This window comes from Chiroxiphia lanceolata, chromosome 11 (genome assembly GCF_009829145.1).
Source record: "Chiroxiphia lanceolata isolate bChiLan1 chromosome 11, bChiLan1.pri, whole genome shotgun sequence".
NCBI lineage: Eukaryota > Metazoa > Chordata > Aves > Passeriformes > Pipridae > Chiroxiphia > Chiroxiphia lanceolata.
The window spans coordinates 22022424-22042099 of NC_045647.1; the positions used below are offsets into that span (position 1 = coordinate 22022424).

Genomic DNA, 19676 nt, shown 5'->3' on the forward strand with positions numbered 1-19676 from the left:
ACAATCTTTTTACTTGGAAACTTCAGGATGCCTCTTTAATCATCATTCCTAAAATGTATGGGAAAATACTTACATAAACTCACCATGTGACTTTAGCTGTTGAAGTTATCTGGTTCTGGGATTTCTCTTAAAGCTAACATACTCTGCAGTGTTTGCTTGAAATGCCTCTCTCATATAGAGAAGCATCTCTTGTTCCTAGCAGCAGAATAGGAATGAAAGCTTTACTGATGTGCCACAAACAAGGTGCTATTGTATCTTGATATACTTGGCTAATCCAGGGCCTGAGATCTAGCCTGCCTCAATTCTCCTCCTTGCTCCCCAGTCTTTACACTCTTCTTTTATTTTGGTGTCATTATTCTGTGAATTTGCAAGCTCCCTGATAAGTTGGCTCATATGATATATGACACTATGTACTGTGCTTTGAATTGATAGAGGGCAGATTTAAATCAGATATAAGGAAGAAATTCTTATATATGAGGGTGGTGAGGTCCTGGCACAGGTTGCCCAGAGGAGCTGTGGTTGCCCCATCCCTGGAAGTGTCCAAGGCCAGGTTGGACGGGGCTTGGAGCAACCTGGGCTAGTGGAAGGTGTCCCTGCCCATGGCAGGGGGTTGAAACGAGATGGTCTTTAAGGTCCTTTTCAACCCAAACCATTCTATGCTGAGGGACTGTGTGTTCTTCCTTTGGGAACTAATCTATACTTGACTGCACTTAGGAAGAGGGAATTGATTTCTGCTGTGTAACAGGGCATGTCTGGTTCTGAGAATTAGTCAATACTTAGTTAAATCAGTGGCTGAGAAAGTGAGTGCTCAGAGTTGGTGGAATGAACCTCATCTGTCAAGGCTGCCTCCCAGCTTTTCCACATGAAGCTGGTTTTACAGATGTTTGTCATTCAAGGGTTGTTCTTGATGATCTCAGAAGTCTTTTCCAACCCGGCTGATTCTATTATTCTGTGATTTGAAGTTGTGGACAAAGGCCCTGAGCAACATCATGTAATGTAAAAGCCAGCCCAGATTTCAGCTGTAGCTTGTACTTAGTTTTTTTTTTTTTGAGATCTCTTCAAACACAGAGTATTCTATTATTGTGAGTTTCTCCTGAAATATGTTACAGCATTTACAAGATTTATAAAATGCAATTAAATATAAAGGAAAGAAAAGGTAAACATACTTCATGTATAATCAACTGCAAGCCTGGAAACAGCAGCACACTGTTCTTGAACAGATAGTGACAGCATGAAAAGTCCTAGCAAAATTTCTAGGACATAAAAATGCTAATTTTTTCAACAAAGTCAGTGTACAGGTATAAATGGAGCAAACATGATATCAAAGAGATACAGTAGGGTACAATATGACTTGACATTTCTTAAAAAGTTTATGATTTTTGGGGAAGCTTTAAATAAATACGGTAGACTTTCTTAAACAGTTGAAAGTTCTTTCTTTGACTATGCAGAGTACCTCCACTTGCAAATCCCACTTTGCAAGCAATATGTTCCTGTGTTTAATGGAGTAAGTTGAAAGAGAAAAATATATTTGGCCAATCACAGAAGTATTATTCTATTTCTTCCTTTTCTGTAGCTGAATAATTTATAATCACTGAAGATCTCTATTTATACCTCCAGTTTTGTTCTGCATCATGAAAGAGGCCATCTCAAATTGTAAATGATTTACAACAGTCCAACAGTTTGGAGGTTGACCATGAATTTTTCAGATTCCTGATCTGAAATAGCTCTCTTCCAAAATGAGTAAAACTGTTAAATGCATATTTCCCACTTTTACTAACATTTGCTTATAAATTACAACTTTTTTGGTGTTTTTCTTTGAGACTGGAAGATTATGTTTGTTTGACCTCTTGAGCTGCTTTTGAGCTCAAAAATTCAGAGCAATATCAGTGAATGTGAAGGATCTGTTTGAATGTCTTCTTGAAATTCTGGTTACAAAGAGGATACAGGAAGGGATTTAAGGTGGAGTTCACATAGCCGAGCCATACAGTGACCATGTGTAATTTTGAAAACTGTTCATGGTCATGAAATGCTATTACCATAAATGACACAAAATAGGGAATCCAGCACAGCATGAAGGCTGCCATTATGACCCCTAACTGCTTTGCTGCTTTCCTCTCCCTGTTCCCATGCAGTCCCTGAATGTTCCCTTTGGAATGGGTATGGAGACTTTGCCAGGTTTTCCTCAGGTAAGTCAGTCCTCTGAAATCCCTGTTCTCAGTCTTTTCCTGAGCACCGCAGGCTCTTTCCAAGTTAGGGTTGGAGTTCTCTCCACATGGTACCACCTCAGGGTAAGTCTGGTCGTCTGATGCAACACTTGAGTCACTGTCTTGTGAGCAGGGCTCCTTCTCGTTTGCACTCTCTTTCATTGCACACATGTAGTTCTTTCCTGCTTTATCCAGGCCTCGCTCAGACTGGGCAGTGCTGAGAGGAAAACACCTCCATTTAAAGACTTTCCCATTACTCTTGCCATCAAATGCCTTTGAAGACTTGTCAGGATTACTGAAATGAAGTTCTGCCTCCGCATTTTCAGGCTGTGGGGAGCTTTGCTTGTCTTTGGGCGGGGTGTTCTCATCTAAGATCTGCTTTTGGAGGCAAACATTTTCCTCGTCCTTCATCTTGCTACGCTGTATGAAGTTTTTGTCTGAGGAAGACCCATCTGATCCATTGATGAGCTCTCGGTGTTGGCAGTGTTTTCGAACAGCTCTGAATATTTTATAATAGAACCACAACATCAAGATCGAGGGTAGGTAGAAGTTGACAATGGCCGTCAGCACTTTGAACCAGGTGACCTCAGAGAATTCCGTCTCACACTTGTTTTTCTTTACTTTCCTTTCCCCATTGTTAGCAAAAACGTGCCATCCTAGGATTGGAATGACCCACATGAAAGAGAGCAACCAGATCCCCAAAATCATGAGCGATGCTCTCATTTTTGTTCGGTACTTGAGATATTTCAGTGGTTGCTGAACTGACCGGTAGCGGTCTATGCACAATATGAAGAGGTTGAAAATGGAGGCAGTGCTGGCCACATAATCCATGGACAGCCAGAATAAACAGGCTGGTAAGCCCAGAGGCCACACTGGACTTAGAAGATAGACAATATTCAGGGGCATGACAGCTGCACCAACTATAAGATCTGCGATAGATAGGCTGACAATGTATAAATTGCCAACTGTCTGCAGCTTCTTCTCAGTTTTCACAGCACATAGTACTAATATATTCATGACAATAGTGATCAGTGAAATGCTTCCCAGGAACAGGCCTAGAAGAGCTGAGTGAGGGTTAGTTGAGTTATCTGTTGTGTTTTTTGCCATCTTTTTCATAGGCCCACAGAATGAAAATCAGGGCCAATGTCCAGGCCTTGGAAAGTCACTCTTGGTTTACACTTCTGGATGAAAATGTGTTGGATTACTTTGTGATTTTTATTTCCAGAACTAGGGAAAGGAAAAGAAACATGCTTAATCAGTGTAGTCCTAAAATAAAATAAAATAATAAAGCTTATCTGTGCTTCACCTTATCACTGTCCGTTTTAGGGCTTTCCTAAGTAATGAATTTTTATAGTCCTAAAATAAAATAAAATAATAAAGCTTATCTGTGCTTCACCTTATCACTGTCCGTTTTAGGGCTTTCCTAAGTAATGAATTTTTACAACATTTTACATATAGGTTTCACAGATTTCACAGAATATTCTGAGTTGGAAGGGGCCCACAAGGTAATAAAAGATGTGTTCTATGAAAAGTACTGGAGCAAGCTCCACTAACCAATCCAAAATGGTTTGCAGAGGTGTTTCATAGGGCTTTATATATTTCTGACCCCAGAATCTGGAGAAGAAATTTCAGTCCTCACTGGTTTAATTCATTATATCTCAGTAAATAGCTGATCACAAACCAAAACATAAACTACATACTGGCAAACCAATTTAAAGTGGTAGTAAAAGGCATATTAACATGTTTTGTACTAAAAAATTTAAACAAACCTGTGATTTACAACCTACACCTAATAGTTTGAGAATACAGCAGTTAGCAGCCAGAAGCAATCATTCAAATTATAGGTAATGAGTAATCTATTCCTACACAGTTTAGGCTTACACAGATTTCAAACATTTAAAGATGCTATTCTTATTTTAAATCAAGTGCAAAATAATAGAATTTTTTTGGATTTTTAAGAATCTACTTCCCAACTGCTGACTTCATGCATTGATCTAAAGTCCAAAAAATGATTAATAATATTTTAAGTCTTGATGCATATGGTCAATTGACCAAATTCTGTCTTCAGGACATAGAAGAAAAATGTCTGTGAGGGTGATACACTTTTTGTGCCATTTTATAGAGCTTGTCTGAGTTTATGTTCTGGTAAATCTCTTAAACGAATGAGGAAAGAAACAGATTGTAAAGATATTAGCCCAAAGTTTTTACACAGCTAGCACTGAGATATATATGGGATTTCTCATCCTCAGAGTTCTAAACAAGGTCTAAACAATACAATGCAATAGATTATTCAGTGATCAATGTTTAATATTGAAATTCAATAATTCAGTGTTTCGTGCTAACTTTATCTTCTTATTCCAGAAATCAGGTTTGAAACTAAAATGTTTGTGTGCTTTCTTGTAAGAGGTCAAATCCCTTCTTCCTTAGGCTTTACTTACAAATGCCTGGTGTTGAGATGTGTCCTTGGAAGCAGGAGCATCCATAGGCAGAGGAAATAGGGACACCATGGGGTGTGAGCTTGACAGCTGTGCTCCGGAATTTTGTATTCTGTATATTCCATACAGCCCTCAGGTTCTATCAGGTACAGGTCCTCAGTGGCAGCCTGGCACAGATGTCAGCAGATCAGAGGCCTCAAGCATCTCCTGTGTGAGAATGAGAACAGAAATTACTCCTTGGATTTGAAACCAGTATGTCTGGTGATGGAAAATTATTATATCCCACTCTGTCCTTTCCACAGCTAAACACTGGGACCTCCTCACTGGGTGTGAGTGTACAGTATGTGCTCAGGTCAAGGAATTATGTTCATTGCTTCAGGGACCCCATAAAGAAATGACTGATCTTCACATATTTTCATTTAAATATATGGTAAAATAAAGGGAGAGAAGGCAACTTTAACTGAGTCTTCAACATTAAAAATAACAGCAAAGAAAGTTATCTGGTTAGACAGCTCTCCTTTGTTATTTATGAACTGTATATGGAATATATATGCGTATGGGGTTAGACTGGACAACCTTCAGAGATCCCTTCCAACCCTAACAATTCTGTGCTTTTGTGAACAAAACATAGAGCAGAATTCAGTAAATTTTGTTGACTGCTTCCCAAACTTTCTGCTTAGCACTGCTGTGGTGAGATAGGGTAGGATTTAGAAAGCAACTTGCAGAACTTGATCTGGAGTTGTGCTCCAAAGAAGGCATGAAGGTCAAGTTTTCAACTCACACTCCCCTTTTATTAAAATGTCTTTTATTACATTACAAAGCTTGATTACTTTTCTGTTTTGGAAGAGTTTATGCAAGCTATAAGAATCCAAAAATTATGTCAGGAGATGAAAATAATTTGAAAATGCTAAGAACAAGAAAAATTCAGGGTAATGCACTTGCTCTTTAAAAAATACACATGCTAAGTGGTACTTCATGTTTATAATAATTCTGTCTTATAATGTAATTTTCATCACAGTATCATTTGAGCAATTCATAGTCCCTCATGTATCTTCTCAGCTTTTTAGAGAGCTTGCCATGTACTATTAAATTTTAAAGTGAAATTGAGGAACAGCTTGAAGTGATCTGGCAAACATCATACATCTAAAACCAGCCAATGTCCTGACTACTTACTGATTTTTTCTGTTTAGACTTTTTTTGGTCTATACTCCTTCAGACACTCTAGACAAGCAATCTAGACTTTGAAATTAGGGTTTTTTTAAACTTCAATGCAGTGCAAGCAACCTAGTCTGACTTTGATCTTCTGACATCTTCCATTGGAATAAGTCCACTTATATGATAGGTTTAATATGGCTATGAGTGGGACTATACCCAGTAAAAAACACCTACAGTATTAATTACTGAAATGAGCTTGCAAGAACCATTTGCCCTAGTCTAGAGTGAGTAGATCTGAAGCTGGATTAGGATATGAAAACTTTACAGTAACACTGTATTTTCCCTGTTGAACAATTTGTGGATTTCACAGATGATCTTTTACAACCCTGATTTTGGGAGTATTCTCCCACCAAAGACAGTACTTTAAGGCTCTGAGTGATTTAGGTTTTGGAGTGTGTTGATAAGAAAGAAGCCACTAAAGACATAACTGGAGGAGGGTCTCCATACCTTTGTCACGAAAGTTATATACCAGCACATGCTTCTGAATCCTTTAGTTTAATCTGAAGCCAAACTGTACCTCTGAATCTATTAAAAAGTTGTATCAAGGGATTGAATTGGGCACAAAATGCTTAAAGTAGAGCAGAAATGCAATGTTGCCTTTGTATGATCTAGTCCTTGCAACTGTCTCTTTGCATTTCCTAGCACACGACACCATGTGCTGCTGCTGTTTCTGCCTTAGATTTTTCAGATCGTGCGAAATTCTCCTTAAATTCTGGTAGGCATTTGGCATCATATCAGACATACCATAGTCCCACACTCATGTGTGTACACGAAAAATAATCTAGTGTCCTTCTTGAATCTTCTGGGGGCCAAAGAAGGCTTCCAACGCAGGAGACTGTACGTCCTGCACCCATCAGTGTCCGTACCCTTTCAACAAGGAGTTAGTTACAGAGGGCCCACATCTCCCTTTTCTACACAGACCAGCAGAACAGTGCAAGAGAAACGAGTCAGGTTCCCCTCAGAAGTGAAGGTGACTGCACACAAAATAGCATGCAGTGAAGTTCCTTTCATTTGCAGAAATGTTATGTTGCTACTCAGTGCCCTCCAATACCACACTGTATTCAGAACCTTTGCCCTCTCTTACCCACTAAGCTTATATTGAACTGCTACATTTGTCACTCTTTGTTGGAATTAGTACATTTTGCCACACCATTTTGTCCAATGGAAGCTAATTAGAAAGCAATAAGCCTTTCTCCATACTGTGAAATTCACCACTCACATCTTCTGTGCTCTAAGGAAGATTGTAGTCTACAAATTTCCTTCTTAAACTTCCTCCCATCACCATTAGTAGTGATGGTACCAAATATCATCAGCAGTTAGTCATGGTGGCAGCCCTGTGATTTGCAATAGCAGTTCCTTGCTCTTCCTTGAGGCACACGCCATTTGGCAGTGTCTGTAAGCTCCTTGTGGTATATGTACCCCTGTTCAGGAGCTACTGGTTTAATTCCTTATCTGTAACTCAGTTCCCAGTAGAGGAACAGTAATGATACTGAATAAATGGGGTTTAATGTTTGAAGAGTTACACCAAGACAAAGTTCACTAATACTAAACAGATTTTAAAGAAAACAGTCAGTCTAAGGTCTTGGATTGTTTTTTGGAATTTCTGAACCCTGACCTCATCATGAAATGCCTCTCTAATTTTTACAGTCTGTAAAGAGCTTTTTCTACAAGGAAAACCAGTAATCATGATTTGTTTGTTATTGTATCACAATTATAAGGAACAAGAATCTACTGGGAGATGCTGAGTGGATATCTTACTGACTCATTAGTGCAGGTGCAATCTATTAAGCCCTGACTAAGTGGGAGGAAGTTTCTAGAAACAGATGCCAGCATATCTCTTATGGATGAGTTTTTAAGAAACTACAGCTCCAACAGGAAAGGGCTGGGCTAGAGCTGAATTTTTGTTCATCGGACTAAGTTCAAGTTAGAAGCTAAAATTTGATTTCAGATGACCTGTCTTCATTATGTTATACTCAAGAAACATATTTGTTTCTAGTGATTTGTTTTAATTATTCTTTAGGTGTTGAAAGTTTTAACGTGCTACAGGTTTGATTAATTTCCCTCTCAATAGACTCATTTATTTCTCTGTAAGGAAACATTCCCTATTCAATGCCTGCCAATATTCAAGGAATATTTTTGATAAAAAGTAGATGAAAAACCTTGATAACTTGCCTGCTGTTCCCACTGTCTCAGTCCAGGGAGGAAGGGAGGACACAAGTTTGTTGTTTTGGGGTTTGGTTGGTTGTTTGGGTTTTTTTTCCTCAGAAAAGTGTCTTCCACTATCAAAGGAAAGACTGAATTTCGTCTGTCCTTGAGTTGTCTCTCCTAGGTAGTCTGAAATGAAAAGATACATAATCTGAAGCTTTAGTGTCTGACCAGTCAAAGTTTGTCAGTCCTGCTGGATTGTCCTCGTCCCCTCAGATACCTATTTTAAAGTGCAGTGAGAGTTATAAATAAATCTCTTACTATGTGAACAAACAAGCCAGTCTGACTTACAAATACTTTCATTCCTTGTTTTTATTATGACTCTTCCTTTGTGTGGAGAAACTCCTTAACAACAGATTTGGGCATCTGACTGTCTAGTTTTGCATTAACTTGCATTGTGTGCATTTGGTGGCAGAGGATTTTCAGTCGTTCTTGAAGTAAATGCTGTCTTGGGGAACAAATGAGGCCAGAACTAATGTAGCAGATGTGCTGAAATCTACTTTATAGGCTAGACTGCAGAGAAAATTGCTGTCTGAGTTGTTGGATTTAAGATCTACATGCTGATTTAGGAGCTGGATGCTCCGCAAAATGATGCAGGCCTTCAGTGTGCCAGTGGTGACTGGGAAATGTATTCTTCCTGGGCAGGGGAAGGGCAAGCAGGCTGGTTCTGAAGCCTTCTCCTCACTTTCACTTCCAAGGAGATTCGATGGTCTAATGCTGTAATTTTATCCCTCCTTATTCTGTCACTTGTCTAAAAAATATTTTCAATAGGCTGTATAGGTTCAGAGCAAGAACAAAGCAGAATAGAAGGAACAGTGTGGTTACATCCACACTCCTAAGACATTTATTCAATTATCTCTAGCAATACACATTACAAATGATTTTAAAATACTTTAGCTGAAGGCTCCTTGAATTCATTTATCCAACTGTTCTGAGTGTGCAGTACCCTGTGAATGGTCCTCTCATACCTAGAGAGTGAACAGGGGACTGCTTAATTCAGTGTTACAAAAGGGCTAGAACAAAGTCAGTGTGTCTGTCCTTCCACATAGGAGCTATTTAACTTGGTTGTGGTCTGTTCTGTGATTTTAAATTTACCCTTATTTCTCTAACTTGGATGTTGATATTCTAAGCATAACAAGCAGACCTTGTGAACAACAAAAAGATGGAATGCAGAGCCTATTGTGAAGGACAGTTGACATTTCTGAGTTACTTTATGAAGTCTTTCAAGGAGAAAAAAGTATTTATTATTATGAAAATATGATACACTGAATTTGTAACTGGCTTATGTAGGGCTATTTTCTTTTCAGTCCAGTGATTCTACTGTGCTATCACTCATTTTTTTTTAATTGGTGTATCTGGATATTAGGGTACAGGCTGTCAGGATTGCAGACAAATACTTCTGCTTTTATTTAATTGAGGAAATGTTACATGGAGATATTTAAAGTGAAGCATAATTCAAAGAGCAAGAAAAAATTTGTGCTGGCTGAAAATTTAGAAAATATAAGTGGAAGCTCAGCTTCAGGCTTGTAGATGTTGCTTAACTTGATTATATTTGATATTTTCAGGTTTTAGCTTTTGTAGAATCACAGCAGTTGCTTCTCCAGCCTCACGCAGTGATCAGATTGGCAGACTACGTGCTACTCTCAACACAGATTTTGCTGATTGCTGATCTTTAGGCTTTTATTTGGGTGAGGGGCCTGGTTCAGTAGGAAAGAAACTGGTTAGTTTTAGCTCTCTGCCAGCAAAAACTGTATACCTCCAGAGCCTTCTGAAAGTTTTAGCATGAAGATCACAAATGAATACAGCCATGCTATCCTTATTTGCACGCATGGATCCCAAGGCCTGTGAACTTTGTGAGGAAATTGAGTACTTGAATCTGAGGCACCACTGAGCTCAACTCTTGATCAAGATACTGTACTGTGTCTGCTTGTGAAAATACTGGTCTCTGTCAGAAATAACCATCTCTTCTGGTGTGCTGACCTTCCCCCCACCTCCTTCTTACTGGTGTACTGTTCACTGCATTGGATTAAGAATATTGTACTGTATCCCATCTTTAATCATCTCTCTGCTTTGCAGTCTGATATCCTTGAGTAACTACTAAGGATATGTGATGCTGTTGGATCTCAGGGGAATGGGGAGCAGGGAAGGAAAAACAGCTTTGAATTTTGTGCAGTGAGAACAAACATGCTCATTTTACCACTGCCTCAGTTTAACGAGACAGGAATGTCTGCTAAGGAGGGCGGGATATGAGAAAAAACCAAGCTCCTCCCTCTGAGTAATTAAAACTTTGAAATTAAGAGGCTCCAGTCGAAAAGGTGTGGAAAAGAAAATGACAGTTCTTTACTAAAAAATGTAGGTAACAGAACAAAATCCCCTAAAACTGTTCTTGGTTCTGTCAATCACAGGTTTTTCCCTGTGAATACATATGGGAGGTACTTTCTAGTGGGTCAGATCCCTGCCCATAGGATACCGGTACTGCACTCACTCTCATTGACTTCCCTTTCTCTCTCTCCTTCAGCTCCTCCTGTACCCGGGCTGCTGGAGCACGGGTGGGTTTCCTGTTCCACTGCCTCATGTCTTCTCCGTGGTCCTCTAAGACTTCCACACCTTGGTTTGTGAGGTCTGTCCTCTCTCTCTAGCTGGGGGGTGTCTGGTTCGCACCGGTGACACATGATGCCTTTAGGTCCATCTGTTTTTTTCTTACTTTCCTAATTTTTATAAGCTTTTGTCATGGTTTAAGAACCCCAAAATCCAGCTTTATAAGTAGTAGAAGTATGTAGTAGAAGTAGATTTTAGAAGCAGCAACCCTTATTCACTCACCCTTTAGCACAGTAGCTTACACATTCCCCTACCCCATCACCCCATTCCATGCTCCCATATCAATATCCCCTGAATTCCAGTAGAAAATGTTTAGTCTCTCTTTAAGAGTAGGCCTATTTTGTTTAGAGAACACTTGTACCCTGGCCTGAACCGCAAGAGTACAGTCAAGAACTGGGTGACCGTGTACCCTTTGTGCTGTGAAGAAGATGATGAAGAAGTGGTCTCGAAAAGGCCCCAGCCTCAATTCCCAACGGGCAGGCCGGGGGTGGACCAGGGCAAAAGCCAGTGGGTGGATGAAACCTGGGATTGGACAACCAATATTATAAATTGTAACATCTGTACAGAGGGACGTCTTGTTACTTAATTAAATCTTTATCTTATCTCCAATTAAATTGCTTTGGAGTTTTTTTTTCCTCAGCTCCTGCAGCCAAGACATGGTCTACCTCAATCTTCTCTCTCAGTTTTTTCTGTCCATCCTTTGCCTGTGTAGTGTCTTGAGGCCCTCAATCAATGTCTCTGTGCTGGGGATGCGGGCCTGAAGCGGACCATTGATCATGCTGTCATACATCCAAAGTTTATTTATTATAGAGCTCCCTGGCTCTCAGTTTTCCCCAACCTGCAATGGTGTCAGGTAACTGGCATGTGCAGACGACTCCATGTGTGTGAGGCTCCACCATATCTGTGGTGTGCACCTAACTCTGTCAGGGTCCCTTCCAAAAAGTACCTCCAACAGTGCCAGTTCCCTTAGGTGTAGGATCCCCTCCTCTATGGTCTTCCAACCCTTTGAATAATGGTGCTCCTGCAAGGGTTCTCTGTAAATGAACCTCTCCCTCACACAGGTCAGAAGTCATGTCCAGAGAGAAAGGGACTTTGATTCTTTCACAAACACCTCCTCGATACTCGCACCCTGGGCAATAGACCTCAAGAACCTTGCTTCACTGCATCAAGGTTTATGGCCTTACCTGTAGAGTCCCAAACTCGGATCATCCAGGTCAGAATGGGCTCATTTGAGTGACAAATAACAAGCTCCGGAGGTTGTTACATGACAAAGCCTCTGTGATGATCTCTGGCTCTGGGCCTGCTGCTTGTGAGGGTCCTGCCTCCCTACCATCATCAACTGGTCAATTGGTCTCATATTTCCTTTTTTGGATAGAGGCAACCTCCATTGGCTTGGTCTGTTCTTTTGGTTTGGCCATATCCTGAGTCCCCATGGGATCAGGCATTTTACTCTTGTCTTTTTCCTTTCCCTTGCTGCACAGAAGTGCTGCACCACACCGAGCAGCTGCCGGTGGGCAGTGGCCAAAACTCCGTGTGCAACTGTGAGCTGCCTCTCCATGGGTCTACCACAACCTCTCTCCCTCATGGATTTCATTATTTTCATGGGCTTTAGGAGCTGTTCAAGGGTGAACTTCCATGTTGTTCGAGCAGAAAAGTTCTCCAAGAATTTACCCATATCCTCCCATAACCCCTTGCCACTCGAGGTTTCCCACCGCTGGGGTGGGCTTCTGGACGCATTCTTGACGATTCCTGGCCCTGGCCTCATATATTAGGTATGCCATAATGGCACAAACTTGCACACAAAGCCCAAAGAGTAAGACATTTCTGACATCTAAAGAGAATTTAAACTTCCCAGAAGCAATTGTAGCGACCCAAAGGAGAAATGGATGAAGGGTTGGGAGAACATACCTCCCTGTGTTTCTCCACAAGGATGGGTGCCATTATCCTTAAATCCCCTGAGGAAACAACTTAGGCTAGAGCAGGAGTGCAGCCTTGCAGACATTTCTCAGGGGTCATTTAAAAATACTGTAATAACAATAATATGAAACATTGCGACTAAAACAAAAAAATTAATAAAACCCAAAACTCAAAGCAACTGTATAGGCAGTTCTGTTTGCAATACTGTACCAGTGTGCTTTTGCTGATCTTATACTCCTTCCACTTTAAAATAGCATGTTGTGCTATTTTCACAGTATGTTCATGGAGGGGATTCAGTCCCAGAGTTTGATAGGTACTTCCACGGCATGGCTGGGTACTCAGTCACTTCGCAGATTAATTGAGATATTGTGTTATACACAGTTATGAATGCACATCTCAGTAGGGGAACTAGACAAACTATAACAACCTGTCAAAAGCAAATTATTTCTGTAAAATATGGAAGCTTATGGTACAAATGGAGCTTTGGTACAAATGCAGCTTCACACTCAAGCAATGCAAAGTTTGAGGAGTTTATTATTTCAGTTGTGGCTACACAAGGATGATGATTTGAAGTCATTTGACATGAAGAGCCTAATTTTCTACCTGCTTATGGCTTGTCTATATGGACAAACTGAAATAAAGCTAATCCAGCCCAGGTGTTTAACTTCAGCTCAATCTAACTTTGCATCCTCCCATCCAGTCTTCTGTTTCTGTTCTTGGGCACTGCCAAACACAAGAATTCAATTTCCAAACTTAGACTCATTGTAAGGGCCAGTTCTTTAGCAAAGAGTGATCGAAGAAATACTCCTCTGGAAGTTCTTGCTCTTATTAGTAGTAACCAGAACACAATCAAAGTTCTTTTCCCTGAAGCAAGGGAAAACTTCATTCTGGTTTTGATATTTGCTATGTGTTCCTGTATTTCCGTGTTCTGAATTTTATTTTTTTTTTAAATCAAGTTGATTATTTGATCTCCCAGGATGACAAGAAGTACAACTTTTACTGTATGGTTCCTATATGATGCTGAGGAAATCCCCCAAAGGCTCGGGCTCGGGGTTGAAATTTCCACAAAGTAAGAACAAAAATCCTGACTGCCATACGTAAATCTGCTGCCTCAGGAAAATGAAGGACACTAACCAGTGCCACAAAAAACTGAAATGAAGGAACTGTGGCCTGAGAAGTGATAGAAAGACTTTTCTCTTTTCTTCTTGGACTTTTATTGAAGAAGAGAAGAAATTTATTTTAATGTAAATATATATGTGGGTGTAAATAAACCTTTGTAAATATTTTCCCCTTCTCCCAATAACGAATGGTTGTGTTTTGTCTGAAAACTCTCCACATGGGGTGAAAAAGATATCAAGTCTATACCATCACTAAACCCTGCTCACAGGAGCAAACTGTGGGAGAGGGGGCTTGAACTTAAAAATTAGATTCTTGGGAGTTTCGAACCACACCAAGACAGGAAGCTAAACACCCAAACCAAATTCAGTCCCGCAAAGTTCAACTTGTTATTGAGTGGTTTGGAGCTGAAACACTCTCCTAAAACCTACCTAACTAGTCAAAGGCTAGTGAGTAGTAGTGAAGGGAAAAGGTACTTCTAACAATATTTTCTTCTTTAAGGGCTGGTTACCATTTGTGACATTCACTGTTACTATGGGTATGCTCTTATCCACAAGCAGTTTATCATTAGTACTCCCAGATTTCACATGCTGTTTAAGTCCCTTCAGAATTGTTTTTCCGTGGTGTTTTTATGGTACTAATTTCTTTGCATGTCATCTCTTTCTTATCTTTCTTCTCTTTAGCCTAAGTGAACTACAGAGTTATGCAGGCTCACACTGTAGCTACTAATCCATAACATTGTTCTGGGTTCTCAATATTTTTTTTAGGCTGAGATTTGATTGTTTGAGAGCATTATTTTTCAATGCATAATGAAGAACGGAGCATCAGTGTCTTTGATATCTCTGCACCGAGGTTTGTGCTCCAAATCATGTTCTGCTCATTTGAATTTTCATTGTTCCAATGCTGCTTCATATTCAACAGTGTTGTGTAACTCCTGGACACATAAATCAGTGGTTGAAAACTACTTTTTACATGGAAAGCAAAGGAAGAGTATGAGCAAGGGTATTTTCCTGTGCGTTTCAATACATCCTGCTGGGTGCCAAGGCTCTCATGGTCTCCTTTTTCAGTCCTCTACTTCAGGTCCCCTGACCTTTACCAGATCTTTCCTGATATTCCCTCAAGCCTATCTTCTAGCTGGAGGAGAACTTAAAAACCTGCCTGAGAGCTACAGGAATAGTATCAGAACAACTTATTAAACATCCCCTGACAGAATTTTGGCTAGGGAAACACCTAAAAAAAAAAAAAGGTAAAAAAAAAAAGTCTGGATGCAATTCATAATCCAGAAAGCCTTAATTTACAGGAATAGAGCTGCAGACACATAGCTTCTCAGCAGAACCAGTGAATGCAGTAACTTCCATGCTGTTTGTTTAGGAACCCTCAGAAAACAACTTAGGAAATGGAAAAATAAAGAAAAAAAAACCTACAGCTGAACAGAGGAGGGTAGGGAAGCCCACAAATGGAACAGTGAGTTCCAGAAGGAGCATATAAAAAAAGAAAGCTATCAAGTTACATTGAATATTATAATCAACTTGAATTTCTTCTTGTTCATGTATCAGAGTACCATGTCCTTTGAATCAGTGAATAATGAACATCCAAAAAGCATCCAACAAGTAGCCTAAAAATCTCATCTGACCTAGTAGCAGCCAATATCTGGCTGTATGCAGATATATTATTGCCTTTTCTCTTTATATATGAGTTTAAAATGAAAGCCTTCTGGAGAATCCTCAGATAAATTGTTTAGTTTTAACAACTTGAGAGCTGATGTGTTTATTTATTTATTTATTTAAGACTTCTGTTGATGAATGTGTATCATGGACAGCTTTAATCCATGATGTGGAATACCAGGAGCAGAGGGTGTTTTTATATACAGTGTGGAGTAGTAGAATCAATATTAGTAGGCAGAGATCTTGATATCATGTTTTAATTTCCAACAGTGTCTCCTGAACCAGGATAGTTTGAAAGTGTAGCTTCAGTATCTTTCAAGTGCTGGATGTATGAAGTGAGACTAGGAAATTTATTGGATGTCTGGGTGTTTCTGTTTTATCCTGGTGTCCTACCTGATCCCAACCCCCCAGCTTTGTCGTGCTCCCGTCTTCTAAGGGTTGAGCTTCATTTTTATACAGTAATACTGAACCTTTCTAAGTTGACACTGTTGGTGATACGTACATGTATTTAGCAGTATAACCAACTATTTAATTAAACAATTTTCTAGGTACCATTGTATTATGATGCGTATTTATTTATTTTTTTTTTATAAGTTTGTGCCTTAACCTGAAATTATCAAGAGGTAGATATATACTTTTTTAACTCTGGCTGGCATTTTTTTAAAACTCTCTGTAAAAATGGGCCTATATTTCATGAGCATTAAAACCAAAAAAACTTACAGATGATGGACACATTCCAAAGAATATTTTGGCCTTCAAAATGTAATAACAATAATATTGTTATTGTTAATATATACTAATATATGTAATATGTGTTAATATATGTCGTTCATCATATTGTTAATATATGTCATCCCCTCATAGAAGCTCAGACTTCTATGAAATTCTTCTTCCAGTGGCTCAAATTTCTAGTTTAATTCATACTAAAGTCTTATTCCTGTGGTAGTATCTCCCATATATGAATTATTTTTGCACAGAGACAAGGCAGAAATCCCCACCATGACTGCAATCCTAAAGCTCCAGATATGGTATTAATTTTCCCTGCTAGATTAAACATTATCTGTATCATCTACTTTGTCGTCAATGGGATCTCTCAGCAAAACAATATTTAAATGTTATTTAAATATGCTGTGCTGGAGAAGTCTTCTCTTCTTTACTCCATTACTTGTATGTAAAAAGACACTTTTGGTGTTGTTGTCCTTTGTGTTTTGATGTAGTAAACAAAACCACGAGCCGTAAAATCTCTTATAAACAAGGGGAATTTCCCAGTAATATGGTTCCTTTAAAGCTGAGTAGCCTTTTTGTGCCTTTTCACTGAGGATCTATTCTGTTATTGGAATCAATTATTCTAGCTCACTAAAACAGGACATCTTTCACACAGGGATAGCAAAAATTCTTTAGAATTTTTTCAATTCCACCTCGTGCTACTACTACATACTGCAACCCTTGATGAGCTGTAAAACTAGCTGGCTTTAATGCTTCTGCATCAGAAATGCAGTCAACTTTTAAAAATGTAACTCCACCTGTCGTTCAGATATAAAGATCTGCTTCTTTCCAAGTGACTTGGTAAGTCACCACTCACAAAAGTAAAAAATAATGTATGTAAACAAGAGTTGTTAGTTCTTTCAATGTCGAGGCTGATCACCCTGAAATTTCTTTGGGGATTTACCAAAATGAACTTGAATTCAGCTCAAGTGAACTTCTGGTGCTTTGAAGCTGTATGAAAGACTTCATCACAAAAATGCACAAATTAAGAAATCCTAGCGGGCCTTGTGCTGTTAATAAAAGTAAACCCTGCTACTGAGAGGTTTGGTTTCAGCTCACTTAGATATGTTAATGTACAAATAATTTTTTGGGTCTCTAATTTGAAATGTATATTGAGTTATCAATCTCTTTAAACTTCTGGTAAACTTACTGTAGCAGTATCATGAATTCCTTCATATTTTAGCAATAAGTCATTGAATATACAAATTTTTTTCCTTTATAAAATACATATCTGATTTAAATAACCTCCAGCTTTTCTCCAGGCAGCTTTGCTGTTTCTTGTTGAATTAAACAGTTGACTGAGATGCACTGATGGAGCACAAGGTCTCTTACAGCTCAAGAGCTTGGCGCCTTGCAAGTGAACAGTTTAGAAGCAGCTTGTCCAAGAAGCCCGATTCCTCTCCATCATTCCTACCCAGTGTCTGTAAAGGAAAGCCTGGGGAGGCTACTTCAAGAATTGCCTGTGGTATGGGTTTAGAGCAGATTATGTCCCTACTATAGCCCCCATTCCCATTGGCCCCCCTCAGGTGTGCTGGATGAACAAGATCTGTATGGAAATTACTGCATCTATGATTTTTTCCCCACATGCGAGAGCACAATTCCTTCAGAAAGGGATGAGGATATTCAGGCATACCTTTCTCTTTCTTCAACCAAGGCACTGTTCATCCTTAAAACATAGAACCAACCCCTCCCTGGCTTTCTCTCAGCCATGTAATCTTTCACGGAAACTTATCATTTGTCAAGAGGAAAATGCTTAAAATAAGAGCGTAAATATATTTTGCAGGTAGACAGAAACTCACCCTAACCATCTTTATTCAAGTGGTCAGTGTGGCCACTAAGTACAGTGGAGAACCTGGACCTTATAGATCTGTTTCTATTCCCTTCCTTTCCCCTTCCACGTGAACATCACCGTCGTGCTCTGCCCCTTGCTGGCCTGGGGCTCCTCTCTGCTCCTGGAGCAGTAGGCAGGACCGGGAGCCCTTGAGCAGCTGGGGCTGTTGGGAGCCTGACTGGGGCACCCTTTGGTGCTGCCAGGATTGGAGCTTGGACAAGTGTCCTCTGGGGAAGAAAGGTGGCTGAGCTTCTTAGAGTGTATCGAAGCACCTTTTGTCTTTTTTCCTCAGGTTTGTTTGCCCCTACGTGGCATCCTTTGCTCACCGCTAAGCCTGCAGACCCGTCTGCTCTTCTGGGCTGTGCTGCCAGCTGGCAGGAACCCGATAAGGAGCAGCCTACTTCTGCAAAGTGTTTTCGGTCAATGCTTGGGAAGCGTCAAACCCGAAGTGTACCGGTGAGCTGTTTTGCTCTTGCTTGCTTTCTTTCCCCCCAGCGCTCCTCCCCGCGCTCAGCGCTATCGTTGCCTGTCTCGGCTGGGACGAGCGGGGCCGAGGAGCCCCCAGCGCTCCCCAAGCCTCCAATCTCCCCTCCCGCTCCCCAGCCGAGGATGTCGCCGCTCCCCTTCACCCCAGCTCTTTCTTCTCTTTGCCCGTCCGCCGTCCACTTACCGGCAAGGCGAAGAGGACAGCGGGGACCGGCTCCCAGCACCTCCGGCAGCTCGGGTAGCCCGGGCCAGGCCGGTGGCTTTCGTTCCCTTCACCCTCCCCGTGCGATGTCCGCGCCCCCGGCTGGGCCGGGCCGGGGCGGGATGTGATGCCCTGCCCTGCCCTCTCCCGCCCCTCCGGTGCGGAGCTGGCCGGGACTCCGGGAGCTGCAGAGTGAGTTTCCCCCTTCCCCGATGCAGCGCTGGCGGACCGAGCTCGGTTCGGCCTACCCGGGCTGACACAGCGCTACCACTCTGCTCCCTGCGGCTTTTCCCGGCTCAGCTCGGCCGTGAACCCTTGTATTGCAAACCTCTGGGAATCAGAGATTCCTTCCGTCTGCAGAGGGGAAGCCGCCCTGAGGGTGTCGTGTTAATTTGCCTGGGGAAACACCAGGAGATGAGAAATCACATCTCGGCTTGGGATCATTTCAGCGCCTGATCCAGCCTTAGGGTTGTCACTCTTGTCACTCTTCCTCTGATAATGAGCATGTGCCCTGAAGTAGCTTGGTATGTGTCGTTTCTTTTAGTGGAACTGCCTTACAAAACTAGTTCAAGACCTGAAAAATCACAAATATGTAGCACATTATTGCATATGTTAACTAAACTGATATTTTTGTGACTTCCATAGGTCCAGCACATCTACTCTATGTTAAACAAACACACAGGTTTTGTTGGTTTCTTTTTCCAAGGGAAAACAACTAACTTAACAGATTTCATTTCTGTCTTTTAGATCATGTTTATTTTTGCTTCACATCTAAAAATGTTTAGAAAAGTGTTGCGCGCAACTCTCTGGATTCAAAGGGATTATTTTGTTACATAAGTCATGAAGAATTCGTGCAATGATATTTTTGCAAATAGCGTTCTTAGGCATTTAGTAACTTCACTGGCTGTGAAATTGGTGAAGAGTAATCAAAAACTTTGCACAATTCCTCCCCACTATGAGCAAATAAGGAAATACAGGAAATATCCCTGTTCCAGCTCACTATCTAGGAGGATAATAACTGCACCTTATTGTCCTTTG

At 40.6% G+C, this 19676-nt stretch overlaps 1 protein-coding gene across 1 annotated transcript; it reads right to left on the reverse strand.

The window, feature by feature from the left end:
* Positions 1-566: 566 nt before the first annotated feature.
* On the reverse strand, positions 567-18731 carry HRH1 (histamine receptor H1). The gene is made up of 3 exons (XM_032699498.1): positions 18621-18731; positions 4643-4846; positions 567-3431 (listed from the first exon to the last, which is right to left on the reverse strand). Exon 3 carries the CDS (start codon positions 3318-3320, stop codon positions 1884-1886), a length of 1437 nt encoding a protein of 478 aa, XP_032555389.1. The 5' UTR covers positions 3321-3431; positions 4643-4846; positions 18621-18731; the 3' UTR covers positions 567-1883.
* Between the last annotated feature and the right edge of the window lie 945 nt (positions 18732-19676).